Source organism: Poecilia formosa, unplaced genomic scaffold (assembly GCF_000485575.1).
Source record: "Poecilia formosa unplaced genomic scaffold, Poecilia_formosa-5.1.2 Scaffold138, whole genome shotgun sequence".
Lineage (NCBI taxonomy): Eukaryota > Metazoa > Chordata > Actinopteri > Cyprinodontiformes > Poeciliidae > Poecilia > Poecilia formosa.
The window spans coordinates 177,938-197,267 of NW_006800077.1; the positions used below are offsets into that span (position 1 = coordinate 177,938).

General features: G+C 39.3%; 1 protein-coding gene across 2 annotated transcripts; it reads left to right on the forward strand.

Moving 5' to 3' along the window:
- ywhae1 (tyrosine 3-monooxygenase/tryptophan 5-monooxygenase activation protein, epsilon polypeptide 1) lies at positions 1–15,256 on the forward strand. 2 transcript variants are annotated; one of them, XM_007562552.2, is made up of 7 exons: positions 1–245; positions 1,964–2,163; positions 4,193–4,299; positions 6,542–6,748; positions 8,222–8,358; positions 11,567–11,614; positions 14,083–15,256. In XM_007562552.2, the coding sequence occupies exons 1-6, from the start codon at positions 182–184 to the stop codon at positions 11,572–11,574; spliced, it is 723 nt and encodes a 240-aa protein (XP_007562614.1). In that variant the 5' UTR covers positions 1–181; the 3' UTR covers positions 11,575–11,614; positions 14,083–15,256. The 2 variants fall into 2 exon arrangements, with proteins under 2 accessions (XP_007562614.1, XP_007562613.1); XM_007562551.2 differs by lacking the exon at positions 11,567–11,614.
- The last annotated feature ends 4,074 nt before the right edge of the window (positions 15,257–19,330 follow it).

Consider the following 19,330-nt stretch of genomic DNA (forward strand, 5'->3'; position numbering starts at 1 on the left):
GGACCGGTTGCCATCTTTCTTCTATCCCTACACAGCGCTGCCGGTGGGGCGGAACACTCCTCATCGATCAGTTGGTTTCTAGGAACCGCCGACAGACCTGGCACACCACCGTGACTTCTCGTTAGAGATCTGACACTTTTATTTGCCAACTTGCCAGCTTATCCCTTCATCTTTTTCAACAATGGGAGAAAGAGAAGACCTAGTTTATCAGGCAAAACTTGCCGAACAGGCAGAAAGATATGACGGTAAGTGAGAGTCTAGGGGCCGCCCGGGAGTGGGACGCGTTCATGTCTCGGATTTTTTTTTTCCCCCAAGCAACACTAGCTGAAGTGATAGCTATGGGCAGCTAAAGAGGAGCTAACTCTGCTACCCCCACCGCTTTTTAGCCAGCTATTTACTGACATGCCACATTTATTATTGTTAAACGAGAGTAACGTTACTTTAAATCCCTACCAACCGTCACAAAGCTCGCTGGTTTCAATAATATCGTAGGAAAGCTGTTGACTCCGGCTAACATTAGCGATGTGGCTACAACAAAATGGCGGATCAGTGAAGCGTGAGCTGTCAGGGGGGTTGCCTCCCCTGCCCCATCTCTTGGTCTGAACGCTTCAGCTCCACCGGTTCGCGCCATATAAGCATCTCCGGGATATAAAACCACCGAGCTGCTGTTGAACGTCTCTTACAGTTTCATCTGAGCCAACATTCGCTCGATGCTAGCTACAATGCACGATTGGCCGCATGAAGCCTGTTGAGTGGGAGTGGGAGCGCAGCTGTTCATTTTGGTGGGGTGTTTCCTGCGAGCGAGCTGCGCGGATCGATCACAGGAGACGACTTCACCCCGGTGCAAACCTGCCGCTGTCATAGCCGCTTACTGGCCGTTAAAGGGGGGCTGTTTTGGACGGGTTTCTTTGCCACCGGTCACTCGTTGCCCGGCAACGTTAAGTGAATGCACCATGACTCATTCACAGGATCTGGACCGAGACCTCTTGTGGGGGGTGATTTATGGTTTGGTGACTAAACTGTAACCTCACTGGAATGTAATGAAAGTTACTTTTGCCTTTCCTAAAAGTTATCCTAAATTCACGTTGCTGAATGGTGAAGCATTAAGTCATTTTACTGTAATTTTTATAGTACAATAAATGGCTCACAGCAAAACGAGGCAGCCATGTTAAACTGATTAGTGTAAAAAAAGGTGAAACAGATGTATAAAAGCACAAACTTGGTAAAAGATGCTTAACTACAAGGAGCAGAGCAACAACCTGGTGACTCAAAATTTCTCTATGAACATATAAGATGGGCATCTTTAGGTTGTTTTTGTCTAGTCTGCCTGCTTTATCATGTTTTATACCATCTTCAGCATCAAATATGTTCAGTGGTGTTTACAAAGCAAAAAAATAGTTTCCATGTGTATTCACTATAAAATAGACCCTTACCTGCTCCAAACCTAACATATGACAGAGGTTAAAAGCTCTAAAAGAATACAAAGTAGCAAGTTTTCCCTTCCTGTTTATCTACCAAGTCTTATGCTGTCTCACTCACTCATCCTAAATTAGTCACAAACATGTCACATTATAGCAACTTTGATCCCTTTTAAATAATCTTTTGCATCTCAGTACTCTAATTTTATCTTGAATACCTTGCTGATGCTAAAAGCTGAGTTGGATTTTTGATTTTTCCTCTTTGTATTTTTGTTTGCACAGGTTGTTGCTGTTCAACTTCAGTCAGTAGCTGTTTTTTTGATGCATGTTAAGGTCACACACAGCCGATTGTCTGATAGTCATGTTTTTTTCTGAACTGCTTTCAGCATGATGATGAAGCCACTGCATCATGAAGCATAGCTGACCAACAGCGGATATCCTGTCAGCTACTTATTTTGAATGATCCTTCTAAGACCCAAATGCTGTAAGCCGTCGGTGAAAGTTTTAGCTCTGTAAAGTGTTTATTTTTTCCCCCCTTCTAACAGAGATGGTGGAATCTATGAAGAAGGTGGCAGGAATGGATGTGGAGCTCACAGTGGAGGAGAGGAACCTACTATCTGTGGCCTACAAGAACGTGATCGGGGCTCGGAGAGCGTCCTGGAGGATAATCAGCAGTATCGAACAGAGGGAAGAGAACAAGGGCGGCGAAGAGAAGCTGAAGATGATCCGGGAATACAGGCAAACGGTAAATACAGCGGGAGGAAGCTGCCGGTTTGTTTCCTTTCCTGTGCGCGTCACGTCAGAGCAGCTGTGATTTGCCCTGGTGATTGTGAGATCACAATCTCCTGTGAATGATGCACGCTGCCGAGCAGCTACTGGACCTTACAATGTCTGAGTCATTGCTGCTGGGTCCTCCCTGCACTCTCTCATGCTTTTATGAAGTGGAATAAGAGCAGCTATTATGCTGGGAGAGGCAGCCGGACTGCAGACAGTGATCTAATGGCTTGCCGAGATGAGTACACCTACATTTCCAGAGTCACAGTTTTATTCCATTTGAGAATAATACTGCAGCTTTCTCATCAAGTTCCATTTATATAAATGACTAGGAAAGCTTCAAGCAGGACTTTTTTTTAAATGTTATTGATTTAATCAGATTAAGTGGGATGAATCGATTATTAATTTAGTAATCTGTTAATTGATTGGAGTATACAAACTCAAAAGGCCACTTGCTGAAAAAAATAAAATAGAGCAGTAAACCATAATTAAGCTGAAGCTGTTGAAATATATGTACATTTTATATTTATGTAATATAAACATCTTTGTCTGTCAATGTCTCACTCAAAACTCAAGTGGCATTTTTTAATATTCACCTGGTTCAAATTCACTGAAGGAATGCTATGTTGTTGCATTTCAGGAACAATATATTAATTTTCCTATTTAAAGAAAGGAATCTAATTATTTGTGTTTTTCCCATTTTTAATGCATTTCTAATATTTTATAGAAAGACTTAAATAGTTTAGCAATGTGCCAATTTTTTTTCTAGCCCTTTAATCGTGAGAATAATCAACAGATTAATTGGTTGCTAAAATTGTTAGTTTCAGTCCATTGTTGATATGAAATTTATCAGTCATCATAATGGTCTAGTTAAAGCCATAGAATTGCAGTGAGCACAGTCATTCACTGTTTTGCTCCTGGCTCTAGATCCCGGATGTCCAAAGTGTGCCCTGGGAGCCATTTATGTTCCTCTGGATGATTTTGTTTGGTCCTTCTGCCAACACTTTGAGAATGGAGAGAATTTTTTATTTGACATTTACAGACACATAAAATTTTAAACATTTATTTCGGTACAAGGCAAAGTATTTTTCTTTCAATAAACAGTTTATTTTTTCATTGATTACAATTTGCTTATACCAGCAAGTGTTGCCCAACCTTTTTTTGCCAAATGTAAAAAGAAAGAGTGTTGTAAACCCCCAAAAAGTTAGAAATTGTCATTTGGTACAGCAGCTGTTCAATACTCTTTATATTTTGGACCAACGATGATTTACAGATGTATATTCTACAAAAATTTGACTACTTTGCTTTATTACCTTATTAAAATATTGTCCGTTTGGTATATCATAAAAACAAGTGTTTTAATAAATAAAACTTTTCAGTTTTAATTAAGGAAAGTGGCCCTTAAGTACACTCAACCTTACATTTTGGCCCAAATGGCAAAAAGTTTGAACTTCACTGACCTACATTATATTTTATACTTTGCCGTCTTTCTGCCTCCTTGCATTTGTTTTGGGGATGCGCCGATTTATCGGCCATCCGATTTATCGGTGCTGATTTCCCTAATCTTGGGAAATCGGTGATCGGACGATTTTTACATGTGAAGCTGATCTTAACGACCGATTTGATCAACCTCGGCAAAGACATTTAAATCAACTGTTATCTTCTTCTGCTCTGCTGTGAGAGAGCTTTGACCAGCAGACCGGCCCACCAGATCAGTTTGCAGTTAACAATAGTCATCTCACTGTTGGCAACTCATCAACTTTCTTGCTACATTTAGCAACATTTTAGATAAAAAATAAAAAAATAAAAAATTGGTACCAGCCAAAATCAGAATCGGCAGGTCAGGAGTTTTAATAGATTGGTAATCGGTGATCGGCCAGAAAGCTGCAATCGTTGGACCCCTAATTTGCTTACATCTCTCCCCCTTTGAAAAAGCTCAAGCAGTAGGAATGCTGTAGAAAGGGTTTCTGTGAGCGAGTGTTTCTTGTGTTTGCTGGCAGGTGGAGAAGGAGCTGAAGTCGATCTGTGGTGACATCCTGGACGCGCTGGACAGACACCTACTCCCTTCTGCAGCAATGGGAGAGTCTAAGGTCTTCTACAACAAAATGTATGCGCTTCCTGCTCTGAATGTTGGGTAACATATTAATGACTTATTACTCTGTGGTTCTCACTGAGAGGACAGGAGGCACCGTTTTCATTGTAGCAAAGGCTTGTTTGTTTCATAGGCAAAAACACTTATTTATTTTAGGGCAACTTTAAAGACGTGTTTCATGTCGGGCTGAAACGATTAATTGATTATTGAAGTAATCGCCAGCTGACTTGGTAATTAATCTGTTACTGGAGTATAGAAAAGGCCATTTAGTGACATTACACATTGAGTAGAGATCATTGTAAAACTGTTCAAAAATATACATTTTAAGATAAAAAAAAATACTGTATTGATGAGTGAACAGAAAGGTCTGAGGCTGCAAATGTTCAAGCACTAAAGGAATGCTGTTGCATTTTGGGCAATAAAATGTTTTTTATGTAAAAGGAAATTTGTTTATTTGCATCTTTTAATATATTTCTAATATTGTCCAAAAAAGGCTTTGGTGGTTGAATATAAAATCTGCAGAATGTGGCAATTTTTTTTATCCGATTCATATCCAGAATAGTCTATTATTGAAATAATTGTTAGTTGCAGCCTTAGTTTCATTACATAAAACTTTGAGTTTTGAAGTTAAAATGTAATTGCTTGAATGCAGAGAATTACAACAGTCACACAGGCTGATACTTCAGCTGTTTTCATGATCTACCAGTAGTTTGTGATTAGAAACCATGACGTGCTGCCAGGTTTCCAGCTCAGTCTGCCATGAAAACCGTCAGGCCTCAGAAAAACCTTGTTCTGATCCGGCCCACAGCACCGTTGCATAACAAAATGTCTGTTCAGGTGAGACTTGTGTTGTCCCCCATCATGGCTACACACACGTCGCCATTCAAGCTCCTGACCCAGGTTAGAAAAACTCAAAACTCACACTCGCTGTTAGACTTTGGCTGCACTTATTCAGGCGTGATGCGGAAAGCTGCTGAATCAGTGCTGCAGGACAGTCCTTTCCAAAACATCAAATGCCCTGAAAGATCACGGTTCCTTGGTTCAACTGCTCTCATGTGAACTGTGACAACGGCAGAGAAGAGATGCTTTCTTGAAACCATTTTAGATTCTTGTCACTACAGCACACTTGGTTTGTTGTTAAGTGTTTTGACCCGTGCTCCAGTAACAGAGGAAACTTTTTAGCGTATTCATTAAGCATACATCTCTTAACTCTGGTTTTATTGCACCATTAAGATTTAAAAGCAGCTGAACAAGCCAAAAGGCCTTCCGATGCAAGTTGCTGCCTAATGCCAAACCTCCTGCTAAATCTGAACAGGCAGAAAGAAAACAGAGCAATGATGTGTGTTTTATTTCATTGGAATGTCTCACTGACAGCAGACATTTTTTATTAATTTGTCATATTAGACTGTAGAAAGCCATACAACAATTTAAGGCTAACGGCTGTGGATCATTTGAACAGCAGGTGCAGATTTAATCCAATACATATGAAATGGGAATCACAGCTTTAGCCTTGATTTCAGTTCAGTGCATCTCCTGAGGGGTCAGAGTTGTATAAATAAAGGAATATTTAACTGCAAACCCAACTTGTATGAAATTTATCAAATTTAGTTTATTTAATGTGGACAATGTGCAAAAAACATTAATAAAAGATGCTTTACACCAGATTTAGCTTGAGCTAGTTTCCATCTGTAGTGCCTGAGCAGGAGAGTTAATAATGCAGACTAAAATCATGAAACATGCATTGAAAGTCCATACATTTCCTGTATATAATAACGGTACAAAGTCATAAAATTACAACAATAAAAACAGCATTAAATGCCAAACCTCTGTTCTGTAATCACTAAAACCAAGATGGCAGTTTTTGGTTTTCAATGCTCAGGTTTTCTAATGACACTTTACAAGATTTTCAGATGAACTGTAAACCACTGATGTCGTCAAATCTCATCGTTGCTTTTATGCCTTTCACTGCAGCCTCTCAGTTGTTTCCAACTTTATCCTGGTGATCTGTTCAGTAGCTTTAAATATTGAATCTTCAGTCTATTGCCTTCCTGTCTTATGAAGGATTTGCCCGTCTTCTCCATTTAGCTGTTTAAAATGTCACATTAAACCATGAAACTACCTGGTCCATGTTTCACAAACGGAGCATTTTTTTATTTCTCCATATGTTTAACTTCTGGATATTGTACTTCATCTGTAGGTCAGTAGTTTGTAACACCTTCAACTGTTGTAATATTGTATCCCCCCCCCCCATCTGTAGGAAGGGGGACTACCACAGGTACCTGGCAGAGTTTGCCACTGGCAACAACAGAAAGGAGGCGGCAGAGAACAGCCTGGTGGCGTACAAAACTGCTACGGACCTCGCCATGCTGGAGCTGCCGCCCACGCACCCAATCCGCCTTGGCCTCGCTCTCAACTTCTCCGTCTTCTACTACGAGATCCTCAACTCACCCGACCGCGCCTGCAGGTGACTGTCTCTTCTAAACAAGCTCACTGTGAATTTGTCTATGAAGGAAGTTGGCTGACACGTCAGAGGAGGATGAAATATTTTAGTTGAGCACCACACCTCAGGCTGCTTGTTGCCGACGATCAGATTGTGACAAAACTATCACCCATGAGGGCCGATCACGGCCGATCACCGATAACATAATTTTTTTTTTTTTTTATCATAAGCACTACCGGTTGCATTATGTGGAAAAAAGAAACATGAAATCACCTTAATTTAGACAAAAGCTTGTTTTTAGTAACTTTTTCCAAGGACAAAACGGGCATTGTGCAAATTGTACTGCTATCAATAATACTATCTTTAACAGACTGAAAACATATGAAGGTTCTGAAGAGGCTAAATAATGCAAAACATACAAATAAAACCTCTCAATGTTGCCGAAAAATTAAAGTATAAAACTTTACATTCAAAGACAAATACAGGATCCATTACAATAAACAATCCAGAGTTACTGAATGAAAATTTCCTGATAGCATGGCGGCTAGCTGATTACTGCTAGTTCTGATTGGCTGTTTCTGACTGAGCGGAGTAATTATGCAGAACAGGGAGGAGATCAATTATTTTTTTTAGAGATTATCTGTGTCATGTTAGGACAGCAAAAGTTTTAATACGCATGTAAAATTGATTTTTTAGGTTAGATGCTGCAGCTTTAAGCAGAGATTCGGTGAGAGTCACTATCAGGTGGAGCAGAAGCGAAGCTCCGTCTGTCAAATATTACTACCTGTAGCGTAGCAGCGGTTCAACAGCGAGAACAGAACCAGCGTCTTACATCGCAGCTCAAAGACTTAAATAACTTTGCAGGTTATTTGTTTAGCTTTCTGACCGCCATGATAATCCGGGTGAGTGTTTGTAGCTGTGCACTGCTTTACCTGCTATCTGATCCTCCATATGTCTTTTTACTGCAGTGAGCCTCGATGTAGCCAAACTCCATCAAGTATGGCATTGTTTTTATGCCATTAGATTCGTCGTGTTGATGCATTTTGACGTGCTTCACCCCACGTGCTTTAATTTTCCGCCGCAACACGCAAACTTCCCCATTCACTCAGTGCGTTATAGTTACACACGACATTGCTTAGGATTTGTTGCTGCGCGTTTGCGCAGTATGAAGGAAAGAGGAGACCAGCTGCACAGGCAGGCTGCGAAATTAGAAGCAGGTGATCGGTTTGTGTGATTGGCAACAAAAGACCGTGATCGGCGATCACCGATTATACACTTTTTCACAGAAATCGGCCGATTATGATCGGTAGCCGATCAATCGGCACACCTCTAATAAATATGTTTAAAAAAATGCATTCCCAATTTGAATGAGATAGAAAAAAATATTTCCACACCACACTGACGCATGAACATGATGTCTGTTACGATGCTTTGAGAATGAGAAATGCGACTTGGACATGAATACAAAGGGTTTTAATAAGGAGTGTGTTTGCTCAGGTTGGCGAAGGCTGCTTTCGATGACGCCATCGCAGAACTGGACACGCTGAGTGAAGAAAGCTACAAGGACTCCACACTTATCATGCAGTTGTTACGCGACAACCTGACACTATGGACTTCAGATATGCAGGGAGAGGGTGAGTAAACCTCGTGCGGCCATTTCTTTAGCTTAACAGCCATGCTTTTATGATTCTGGGACGAGCTGCTCTGTCTGTCTTGTTGCCGCACAGCTGCTGGTACAGGTCAGTTCCTGCACTCATCTCCTGTTTNTAGCTGTGCTCTGCTTTACCTGCTGTCTGATCCTCCATATGTCTTTTTACTGCAGTGAGCCTCGATGTAGCCAAACTCCGTCAAGTATGGCACTGTTTTTATGCCGTTAGATTCGTCGTGTTGATGCATTTTGACGTGCTTCAATTTTCCGCCGCAACACGCAAACTTCCCCATTCACTCAGTGCGTCATAGTTACACACGACATTGCTTAGGATTTGTTGCAGCCCATTTGCGCAGTGTGAAGGAAAGAGGAGACCAGCTGCACAGGCAGGCTGCGAAATTAGAAGCAGGTGATCGGTTTGTGTGATCGGCAACAAAAGACCATGATCGGCGATCACCGATTATACACTTTTTCACAGAAATCGGCTGATTATGATCGGTGGCCGATCAATCGGCACACTTCTAATAAATATGTTTAAAAAATGCATTCCCAATTTGAATAATGAGATAGAAAAAAATATTTCCACACCACACTGACGCATGAACATGATGTCTGTTACGATGCTTTATGAGAATGAGAAATCCGACTTGGACGTGAATACAAAGGGTTTTAATAAGGAGTGTGTTTGCTCAGGTTGGCGAAGGCTGCTTTCGATGACGCCATCGCAGAACTGGACACGCTGAGTGAAGAAAGCTACAAGGACTCCACACTTATCATGCAGTTGTTACGCGACAACCTGACACTATGGACTTCAGATATGCAGGGAGAGGGTGAGTAAACCTCGTGCGGCCATTTCTTTAGCTTAACAGCCATGCTTTTATGATTCTGGGACGAGCTGCTCTGTCTGTCTTGTTGCCGCACAGCTGCTGGTACAGGTCAGTTCCTGCACTCATCTCCTGTTTCTCATCTCCTGTTTTCTTGCTTCGTCGATTCAATATGTTGTGACTTTATTCTACCACAATTAAAACAAGAAAATTTCTCAAAACTCTGAACACAACAACCAAAAGAGATGAGGAAGTGCAGATGTTGGTGAGCTTTCCTGTGTAACCTCTCTGGGGAAATTTGAGTACCTGTTACTCTGGTTAATTGTTATACTTCCTGAGGAGTCAGTTCCTCTAATGACAAACTGTAGCGATTCACTGCAGCTGTGGGAGATAATGATAGCCTTGCAGGTGGATGTGATGAGTACCTTCACAGCCTCCAATTTCCCAGCTTTTTTTTTTTTTTATATCTGATGCTTCAAGCTTAAAATTTTGTTTTGGGCCAGGACTTTTGACAGTGTCAAAGAAATTTATAAATCAAAGCAATGGGCAGATGTATTTTCCTTCTTTTTGTTTGCACTCGTCGATCATTATTCATGTATTAATAACCTTTTTATATATAGTTGGTTAATATAGTCATATGGAAATACATTTAAAGACAATTTGTTGTTTTTAAAATAACTCAATTTATTACTTTCATATACATCTAGAAAAATGTTTAAATTCAGTAACACTTGACCAAACCCATACAGGATTGTGACTTTCTTACAATCAAAGGTTCTTCAGAGTCGTCATAGATGTGAGCAGGAAGAATCTCCTGTAGCAGTCTGTTCTGCAAACCTACATGTTTACTAAAAATGTATGTCAAATTAGGGCTGCATGATATTAGAAAAAAACATTTGGTTATGGGATCGTTACCTTCCGCTTATCCTGGATCGGGTTGCAGAGGCAGCAACCTAAGCAGTAGTGATGGAAATGCCCACCTCATTACTATATTACTGAGGGAAAATAGTCGGAGTAGTACAAATAAATGTAGAAGTAAACCATTAAACCATTTATTTACAAATATATTTGGTTTTCCAATATTTCCTCATTTTTTAAATTTCTTTATTTACATCTTTGTTTCCTTAGTTTTGGCAGCATCAGTCCCACGTACCACATCACCTCTTATAAAACCTTTAATGCTGCATTAAACACCAGGTATAATTTACACATGGAGAGCCTGATGGCATTGTACATAAATCCTTGGCCAACCTTTTTTTGTGGTTCTTTGTAATGTTCATGTTGCCTACAGTGATTTACGATGATGAACTTTAAACATTTTTTGCAGCCCCAATAATAAGCAAACTCGTTTCCCTCCTTCGGAACAATCTGATGCCGACGATGGAGAAAAACACAACTCTTAAAATAAATATATCAGGCAATTATATTTTTAAACCTGCATTACATGATCAAATATTAAATTTAACTGATAGTTTTTTTTCTTTTAATTCCTGTACTGGAAATATTGAAGATTAGTGCCAATTTCTTAGAATTATCAGTGGAGTAACAGATGTGTTGTGCTTCGATCTGCTTTCATGTTGGGAATGTTTGATATAAATAATATAAAAATAAGCTTTTGATTATATTCATGTTTCTGTTTTTATTGCATTAGCAAATAAAATGAACCACACACCCTGACCTGCCGTTGAAATTAAATCAAAACTTTTATGCTTTCTGAGTAAATATGGAGTATTAAAAGTGACTGTTGCTGTGAAATGGTGAAATTGTTACTCCGGCAACGCATGGTCTTGCGGAAAAGCGACTGTCCCCATACACACAGACTGTTTTAACTCGACAGCTGTCATAGGTTCAAATCCTGATCTCTGCTTCTGTTTCCTGACGCTATATATTGTGGGGGAAAATTACTTTAATTCTAACTACAGTTTATTTCAGCCAGAGGCTTCTTCAGATCTGCTGCAACACTGACAGCTGCAGGAGATCTATTCTTCTCATAAATATAACCATCTGTAACGACTCACTGAAGAAGCATGGATAATAAGAGCTCCTACTTCTAATTTTCCTTCAGGATTAATAAATATTTGAAATTAATTCCAGTTCACAATCTAAACTCTGTTCTGTTCAGTTTGTTCTCTGAAATAAAAATGTAATTCATTGATTAGGAAAAAAAAAATCAACTGAACAAGCTGCACTTAGACATTAGAAGCTCTCCAGCACAAATCAAATCCAATATGGCTGTCAGATTCATTAAACTCATCATCTGTCAGAAGTGCCGCTCTGACTCTGATGTGACGCCAGGCGAACGTAGCGCAGCGGGTTTCTCACCGACTGCTCATCATGTCTCTTGTCTCTCTCTCATTCCCTCTGCTGTAGAGCCCTAAAGGAATCAAAGCTGTTCATTTCTCGTGTTAACTGTACTTTGTAAGTGTTGCTCACCCACACCGTGCTCTACGTGTGTCTGTACTCGCACAACTGCCTTCTCTTCACCGACTCACTTAGTTTAATACCTGTGTCCACTCACCTCCCTGTCTGTCACTCCGGCTCATTTAAAAATGCTTTTAGTCCATTTTCCACTACATTCAGAGAAATGCATTAGAGAAGTTTTGATCCAGGCGTTCATTGTTTTATATATTTATATTTAAAGGTTTCTTGTTTTGCTATTATCATTATGTGATGCTGCTTCTACTGTATGTTCCTACGTGTACTGTGAGGCCAACGCAACATGGCAAAAAAAGTTTCTAATGGCTTAATTCTTCTGTTAAACATTCTGCTACTCTAAGCAATGAGCATTGCCAAGTATTTTATTGGGCCACAGAATATGACTGCATGCACTTAGACGATTAACTAATCCAAACATGGTGGTCCAAGCAGCTGTTGCAATATTGATATGGTTCCTACTGATATTACAATAATAATATCTTGGATCTATTGTGCAACAATAGTGTGAAATTCTTTAATGCCGTTTACATGAAATCCTGCTGACTGAAACTAGACTGAGGTTTGTGAGATTTCACAATGAAACAAAATGCTTCAACTTTAACAAAACTACTTTTCATACTTCTTCATCATTGCCCCTTTTTAATAGGTTTATTTTCCCACTTAATCACAGACTTCCCTGTTAGAGTGGACCTGAATGATATCACCACATCAGACACCGTCTGTTTGCAGAAAGTGTTAACTGTAGAATTTTTTTTTCATTAAATTGAATTTCTTAGAAGTTAGAATCAGTTTGCAGACATTTTTTTAGTAATTTAATATTTTTAACTTTAAGTCTTATCTGCCACATTAGTTTTGTCCTTTTTTGACAGCATCCTTAAAACAAAATGATGCATCATTTTTTAGTTCCTGAAAATAGTCTGAGATTAAGGTTAAACTGCCCAGCATCATTAGAATACTTCTATAGTACTATTGAAATTTAAAACAATGATAAAGTATCATGCATTTGGTTGAACATGCAGACTTTCTTTGCAATACATAAAGGCGATGTCCCATCAGGATGTTTTTGATTCATTCTATGACTTGGCATTTGCCGATTATGGAGTAGTCGAAGCTAAACAACCTGACAAGTAATGTGATGTGATTAGATGAGACAAGCCATCATCTAATTCCCTTTGTAGTTCCACATCAGCCATCAAAAATGTCTGAATCTCGTCTTTGGATCACGGTGTTGATTTCAGTATTGCCATTTTCTTTTAAGCTCAGGGTACGCTCACTCTCTGTTGCCAGGTTTGATTCTTGTATCTACGTTGCTCCGGGCAACGTCTCATAGTCAATCAATGACAGCTGGTCTTCCAACTTTGCATTTTTAGTTTTACTCTGTCAAGTAAATACTAAAAACCAAGTGCAGCAGTGTAGGTACTAGCTAAGGGGGTAAAGGAACTAAAATAATACGCTGCACTCTTCAGTTCTTACTGATGAGTGCATTACACTCATCAGTAAGAATGCTGCAGTGTCCAGATGCTGCAGTGTCTTTATCTGGACAGCAATGGATTTCTTGCCAACATATAAAATTAAAGACTTTTAATGCGCAGCAGTTTTCTGACATGCTAGGCTAACATTAGCATGTTAACGCTATTTTGACATGATTTGCTGATAATTTCACATTTCACTGCAGTTCCAATCTGAGCATGCAGATGAAACTTGTTTTCTTGCTTTGTTGGCACTTTGCTTTGATGTAAAATTTAAAGACTCATGCTTTTGTCGCTTTCTGTAAAGCTTTCTCCTCCACTAAAATCTGTCTGGACAGAGCACACAGAACCAAACAGGTCAGGTGACGAAGATAAACAGGAAGGGTAAAAAGCATTTTCCCTATAGAGGTCTTTAGGGAAAATCAAGATTTGTTTGCTCACTAAAATAATTCTCTGGGCCCAGAACACAGTTTGCAACACAAAGGTAGGATACAATTTTTTTTTAGTTATTTTTCAGCAAAGTAACTCTCTTTGGGTGTGACTGAAATAAAACCATCTAATGCTGAGGATTCAAAAATGCTTTGATCAGGACTTTGATTGGACACTTAGGATTGGATTAGGACATCTTCAATAGGATCTCTAACATTTTCTGTCCAGAAACGGTAAACCCACTTGACCGATGTAGTTTAGAAATTTACAATCGGTAAATTTGTTGCAGTTATACCTCCCAAACACAAGGTGGCTCAGTTGTTTCCACAGCTTAATGAATGTCATTTCTGGATCAGTTTTCTTGTAGTTTTCTCCCTGAAATTCCTTTTTTAATTCCCTGAGTGTCAAAATTAAACCACACACTGTATCATTTCACCTTCTTGTCCAGGTTGAGATGCTTGCACACAAAATGTAAAACCTGCCTGCATCTTTTTGTTACCCGTGAACGTTTTGTCTCGGAGCAACTCTAACGATGCATCTTCTGTCCCCCAGGTGAAGAACAGAACAAAGAGACACTGCAAGACGTTGAGGACGAGGCCCAGTGAGACTATGCCACCAACAGCCAACAACTTGATTCCCCTCTGCCCTTCACCTCCTCACACTCCTCACTCCCTCTGCCTTTGTCTTCCTTATCCTCCTCCTCCCTGCCTCCTTCCTTTTCCGCCGCCTCCCCCTCCTTTTTCTTTTTCCTCACCTCCCTGACCCAGCAGGGCCACGGAGTTAATGAGTTTATTTTTCTCTTATTTTTGTATTAGCCCTGACACCATTTGATTAAATACCACTTAATTAAAGGAAGTCCAACGCTAGAAAGAGAAAGAAAGAAAGAGGTCCCTGTTTGCTGTTTTTTGTCCTGGTACAAGCAGTTCTGCAAAACGTTCTTTGTTTTCATTATTGTATTTTTTTTTGTTTTGTTTTTGCTTTTTCCTCCATATTTTTATCAGTTGCTGGATGTATTGAGATTTTTTTTCTTAATGTAATTACAGAAATTAACTTTTATTACTAATAATGTTGAATACTAGTTATGGGAGCTATTTTATCTCTGTTTTTAGTGACATGTCGAACAGATTATCTGACCTTTTTACGGGGGCGTTGGAGAAGTGCAGACGCCAGTTTTTGTTGGGTTAGGATAGTCTTTCCCCCGCCCCAGGAATTTGGCAGAATGTGTGATATCCACGTGGGGCAAAGAAGTGCTTAATGTTTTACACTACAGTTAGTCTTGTTTTGTAGCTGTTCCTGGACTGTGCTTAGTGCTGAAATACTGTAAGTGTCCACACATGCTAAAATCTCTAAACACTAACTTATTTCTAGCTGGTTTGGTTCTTTACAAACATTGGGAGATTCCTCACCTGTGTGAAAGTGTCTGTGTGACCCGGCTCCCTGCCCAGAGCGCTGAGATCATGGGCAGCACAGACACCAGGCAACACATTAGCTTCTGCTGCTTCTCCCCTACTTTTATTGAAGCTCCTCTAGAATCAGATTTTCTTTTCTTGCTCTGTTTCATTTATTACTCTCCTGTTTTTTTGTTGTTGTTTTTTTGCTTCATTATATGTAACTTGGAGCTGATTTGTACTACTGGATATCTGACTGGAGCCACAGACAGGGAATCTGTAACGTTCTTATTGAAACACAGCATGGCATTAACATTAAACAATAAATTAAAACGGTTGGTTTTGTTTCTTTTGTAAATAATTGTACAGCTAAGTGTTTGTGCTGCCTGTTCATATTTTTAGTTGATTTTTTATTAGACTTATTGGTAAAGTTGAACATTTTACTACTGTAACATCTAAAAACTATATAAATGTGGTGTAAAGTTAAATAATTTCTCACTTCAGAAAGTGAAACTAATGTAGATTCATCACAGTAAAATGTTGAATACTACAGAATATAAATATGTATTCTCTCACACTGTGGAAATTTGTCTACACAGTTTTTCTAATGGCAGTGATGGAGGTTTTCTCACCTGCCCTTCTATGCTGCATTCAGGTGCAATTAGTAACCAAATCTTTGGTCAATTCTGTATGTGGAACATTTTTGAAATTGTAGAACATCTTGATAAATTTAATTCTTGCCAAATATTTTAGCTTGCTTTGTTCACTGCTGAGAAAAGTAAAATTTATGATTTTAACAGACTAAAAACATCAACTTGACTTTAAAACGGAGATGCCTCCTGAATCATTTTTGTCTGACCAATGAAAGAAACTGCTGAAATGAAAAAATCTTTTCTCATTGTTCTAGTTCGTCAGTATTCAGATAAAAACTTACTGGATTTGATTAAGCACAAAACGGTTTTTCAAGATTCCTTTTATGTGGCTCACTGGAATCTAGAGGGACACATAAAAAGCTATGGTGGGCTGGATTTGGCCCCTGAGCCTCGAGTTTGACACATTTACCATACAGGATGTGTAGTAGTAAACAAACGGGAAGAAAAATGCTTTTTAGAAATGATTCCTATTGGTTGAATACATGAGTGCAAATGGACAAATGTTGGATTTTTGTTCCCACTCGGAGCAGATGCCTCCTCCCCCAGAATCTAATTTAGATTCTCATTAATTCATATTTTCCAGGTTCTGAGACGGAGCTAAGTCTTGTTTCTGCATTGATGTCGTGAGCGCGGTGGTTAGTGCAGCAGTGTGATGAACAGAGGCAGCTGAAGGCACCATTTAAAGACTGATCACTCTCTAGCCCCACCTTAACACTTCAGCTCAGGTTTTTTAGTTTTCACAAAAATCTTTGCTTTTGTCTGTTTATACCCAGAAAGTATCTCATTTTTAACACTTCATACTCTGTCCCTCTGTAGGGGCCTTAACCTTTTACCTCCTCAGTTTCAGTTTTAACCTCTGTGATACAGTTACATCACCCTAACGGGCAGAGCCGCCCTGTGCTAAAATTAGACGATGGACTGAAAGTAGAGGAGCCTGTCAGACAGCAACTGTCGGAGCATCCAGCTTTGCAAAGGTTGCATTTGCTGCTGAAGAGATGGCTTTATGTTAGTTCTCAGCAGTTCTTTGCATTATTAAGTATTTACTGTTAGAGGTGCTACATGATGTAGCGGTACAGTCAGGCTATTTTTTCTTGAAGCTGCTGTGTGGAGTCTAACTCCAGACCTGCATGTCTCCTCTTTCTCTCTATGATTACTGCGAATAACAAAAAGTGCTATTTCAACTGTAGTTTGTGTAAAACTTTAATAATCCAGTTGTTGTGATCTCAAGCTACTCTTAAATATTATTCCTGCACTGTAGCTAAAAATAATTTAAAGACTGAATAATTGCCCAGATGTCCAGGTTACAGCTGGACATCTGGTTACAGCTGGTTACTTTTACCTTTCTAATGGGGCTGTTGACTACATTTGAGCCATGTTTTCTTTTCATTTAGCATATTGCTATGCTAAATGTTTTGTATAAATCTCACATCCATTATAAAAAGCAACTTTGACCGCAACTTTTTAAAAAGGTGCAGCAAAAATGAGTAATTTTGGGCCGCAACAATCGGAAAAAATAAGTCACTGTACAGGGATGACTTGATTGCAGACATGTGGTAAAGCGTCAAATGGAGGCAGAAGTTGATTTATCGAAATTAATTTCCACAAACGGCAGTTGAGAAAAACTAATGCAGCTTGCTAGCTCTACGTTAGCAAGCTGCCGTTAGCAAGCTGCCGTTAGCAAGTCATTATCTTTTCAGTGGAAAGGTAATGGCAATACAAACATCTGTTCAATTCAGGGCTAATATGATGTATTAATGTTGAATATTGCTTTTATTTGAGGCGCTTAGAAAGTTCTGAGTGGCCCAAAATTTTTTAAAACACTGATTACTCAGAAGTACACCAAACAACCCCCGTTTTGGGGAGGAAGTATGCAAAGCAGTGGCATGCGGTCAGGGGAGGCAGGTGAGGATGGAAAAATAATGATACAATAATTTATATTGCTATTTTCACCCTGTGGTTTGTACTACAAAGTACCTCCTTTTCATTTAACTTAAACAATTCCAATTAATTTTTTCTTCAAAATCGCTGAATTTTCGCATTTTCCCATTCAGTACTCGGAAGCGAAGCCAGTGAGGCAGCAGCGAGCTGAGCCTCACCTGGGATTGCGCAACCTCTCGCTGACTGCACTGGCTGCCGTTCTATGGGAGCATGTTCGTCCTGTCTGTACGCCGGCAATAAAATGGCTAAAAAAAACATTTAATATATGGACTGATTTCCCATAATTTAGCTTATCTATATAATGTACAGTGTTTTTTTGTCACCAACTGTGTGTGTAACGTGTTTAGTGTGCTGAGGAGCGATCAGAAACGGCAGAGAACGGATTCGAGGTGAGGCAGGCAGTTCTTTTGCCTCAAGGCAGGGGGCGCTCATGATCCCAGACATTGTGACTCCACAACTGCTGAGTTATGAGACAGTAACAGCGAGCTAGCAGCTAGCCCTCAAGTGCAGCGATATATTTATAGTTTTCTTCTCTTACCACAGCAATCACTTATTAATAATCCCAAAATAAAAATTAAGCCTAAAACCATACTACTGCAACAGACTGAATGTTCTGCTCTTTGTATGGGAAATAGCTGAGTGTTCACTTTTGTGGCGTCGTTGTCAGTTGCTATGGCAACGAGTCTCCTTGTAGCTGCGCTGATGCAGAGAGCGAGAAAGACGTGGTTGTGAGTTGTTGTTTAACGATTTTTCCCTTTGTTGTGGAGCACAGCACGAAATTAATATCTACATGTCTAAGTTGTATTTCATCACAAGGAAATGAAACGGCAGCAAAATTAGCCTTTTTCTTGTTTAAAGTGTAATGTCAGTGTGAACAACGGCTACACAACACCTGATCATACTGACCACTTAACTTTATTAGATATTCAGGAGGATGGTAGTGCTAGAATAGTGATGCTGTTGAAGACAGGTGAAGAGAGCAGGAAGCTCTGGTGAGGTCTTCAATTAGTTTATTGAGTATTAACTGGTTCTAATTTTTAAAATAAACTAAACTATTTTATTATGAGAAGAGCAGGTCAGGGAAGACATAGGACAGCCAGGTGGAGTTTCAGGGTGTGAAGATAAAAATTATATTAATGTTAGTAGAACCAGAAAGGAGAACAGGTGAGAACTGATGTCAGGTTGATTAAAAAAAACAAAACTTTTCAATATGTTTTTATTATTTCCACACTATTTATAAGGGTAATGGTTAGGAGACAATAAGAAAAGGGCTTGAGGAGAGGTTTTAAAATGAGTGTAGGAAACGGGTTACACAGTAAATAGAGTTGAGATGTATAATAATGTATCCATCTGAATTCTATATGATAAAAACATACTTTTTATATTTAGTTAATTCACATTCTGATACTGTAAATTACTGTAGTGTCTGTTGTAAATACATGAACCCATGCAGGGACAACAGGATGCAGAGAGTCAGATGAAGCAGAGACAGAAACACATAACTGTAGATATTTTAATTAAATGTTTGTGGCTGAAATGACAGGAGAAAAAAAAACATTTAGGCTTTTTTGCAACAGTTTATGTGTTTCAACCTTTTGAGAGCCATGGCTCATGTTTGACTGGAAGGTGAAACATGAAGTTACTGAAAGCAGGGCTGGAAAGTGAGAAGGTACACAGAGTTATCAGTGAGAAGCTAAGATGTCTGTTACATGTGAAAAGCATAATTTTTAATGATATTTGCAGGGCAAACTGTTGCACTGATGTAGAGAGTTGTTCAAGAAGAACAAAGTTTATTTTTTAGGTTTTATTTTTGTTGGTCAA

Bases quoted from the DNA above. Each gene is read 5' to 3' on its own strand.
- ywhae1 (XM_007562551.2), top strand. From the start codon at position 182: ATGGGAGAAAGAGAAGACCTAGTTTATCAGGCAAAACTTGCCGAACAG. The intron at 2,164-4,192 runs GTAAATACAGCG...GTTTGCTGGCAG, and splicing joins TCCGGGAATACAGGCAAACG to GTGGAGAAGGAGCTGAAGTC. The intron at 8,359-14,082 runs GTGAGTAAACCT...TCTGTCCCCCAG, and splicing joins TTCAGATATGCAGGGAGAGG to GTGAAGAACAGAACAAAGAG.